Source organism: Penaeus vannamei, chromosome 25 (assembly GCF_042767895.1).
Source record: "Penaeus vannamei isolate JL-2024 chromosome 25, ASM4276789v1, whole genome shotgun sequence".
Classification (NCBI taxonomy): Eukaryota; Metazoa; Arthropoda; class Malacostraca; order Decapoda; family Penaeidae; genus Penaeus; species Penaeus vannamei.
Genome location: NC_091573.1, coordinates 33,699,278 through 33,700,758, shown reverse-complemented (window position 1 = coordinate 33,700,758; position 1,481 = coordinate 33,699,278). Strand labels below are relative to the sequence as shown.

The following is a 1,481-nucleotide window of genomic DNA, read 5'->3' as shown; positions in this document are numbered from 1 at the left end:
AACTGATGAGTGAAAAAAAAACATGAGTGAGTGAAAAAAACAGATGAATGAGTGAGTGAAAAACTGATGAGTGAGTGAGTGAGTGAGTGCGTCTCCCCTCCCCGCCTAGTCTTAACCACCTACGACGAATTCCGAAACGAGCCCAACCGGTTCCCTCGCAGCCATCGAAGGCTCCATCAAGAGTGAAGCAATGAGAGGGCAGAGCTGGGTGCCTCGTGGGCGCGTGGGCGTGCGCGTGGGTGCGAGGGCGTAGAGAGCACGGAGCACGGGTGGGGTCGGTGGGCGAGGAGCTGGCCGAGACAAGCAGGAGGTGGGCGGAAGCTCGGAGGGAGGGCGGCTGGGAGCTGCGAAAGTGGCCTGAAACGAGCAGGTGGGCGAAGAGCGTGGGGGCGGGGAGGGGGGCGGAGCGGGGGGCGGGGGCGCGGGCGACACAAAGCGATATGTCATCGGCAGGTGAGAGGCGGGGCGCGAAGGCGGGAGGTGGAAGGGCGGAGCGGTCAGGCGGGCGCGGGGCGGCAGCGTGGGCGGACCAGTGGGGGAAGATGAGGAATGTGGGTGTGGGAGACGAAGGTAAGAAAGGCATGGCACCGTTAAAGGGAAGGGCGATTAGAGGTGCAAGATAATCCGCGATGAATTAATGTCCGAAGAAAAGGCGAAGAGAGGACAAGACAAGCAAAAAGAACATGGAAAAAATATATCTGTATGTGGTGGAGGGAGGGGGGGGGGGAGGGAGCGAGAGGGGCGCGAGGCAAATGAATGTACGCCGGTGTACTCCACGTTCCTCCGTGATGTCATCACCTTCAGTTCTGGCGGACGTGGGACTCGCTCAACAGGAATGGGCGTCCTACTCAAGCTCCCTCTTGTATCCTTGCCTCGCGGGCCCCGAGGAGCGGAGCGATGAAGGGAAGGGCGTGTTCCCTACTCGACAGGAAATGTAGCAGCGTGGCCTGTTCATCATGCACGGAGGACGAGGATGACCTGCAACCACGCAAAGGAAAGAGGTCGGGCGATCGCGCGAGGCTGCATCCGGCAGGAGCGCCTTCCCCTCGTGCTTTTCCTCCGCGCCGCCGGCCGCTGTCTTCCCGCCGTAAGAGCGCGAGGCGGGAACGGCATCCTGCCGGCGCGGGTTCCCTGCTCGCCATGCTCTCCCGGAGGTGACGTCACCAACCGGGCATGACGTCATGCACAGGTCCAGCTCGCTACGTCACCAACACCTCACTCCGCACATGGCCACGCTCTCGCTCTCCTGGCTTTCTCTCGCGTGATGTTGCACAAAAAGCGTGATATCGTAGGCTCCTAAAGAGAGCTAAGGATCTGTACCTCTCATAAATGTCCCATTTCACTCCGCAAATCCCTTCGTAACCATCTCTGACCCATTAAAACCCGCACGCGCTTATCGGAGGCGATGACGTCACGCCCCGGCCGGCCACTCCCCGCCCGCCCCGACGCCACAAGTACCAACACGCTCGACTCGTCCGCTA

The 1,481-nt window shown here is 61.0% G+C and overlaps 1 protein-coding gene across 1 annotated transcript; it reads right to left on the bottom strand.

The window, feature by feature from the left end:
- Window positions 1-111: 111 nt before the first annotated feature.
- On the bottom strand, window positions 112-447 carry LOC138866426 (WAS/WASL-interacting protein family member 3-like). The gene has a single exon (XM_070138973.1). The coding sequence runs from the start codon at window positions 445-447 to the stop codon at window positions 112-114; it is 336 nt and encodes a 111-aa protein (XP_069995074.1).
- Window positions 448-1,481: the final 1,034 nt, after the last annotated feature.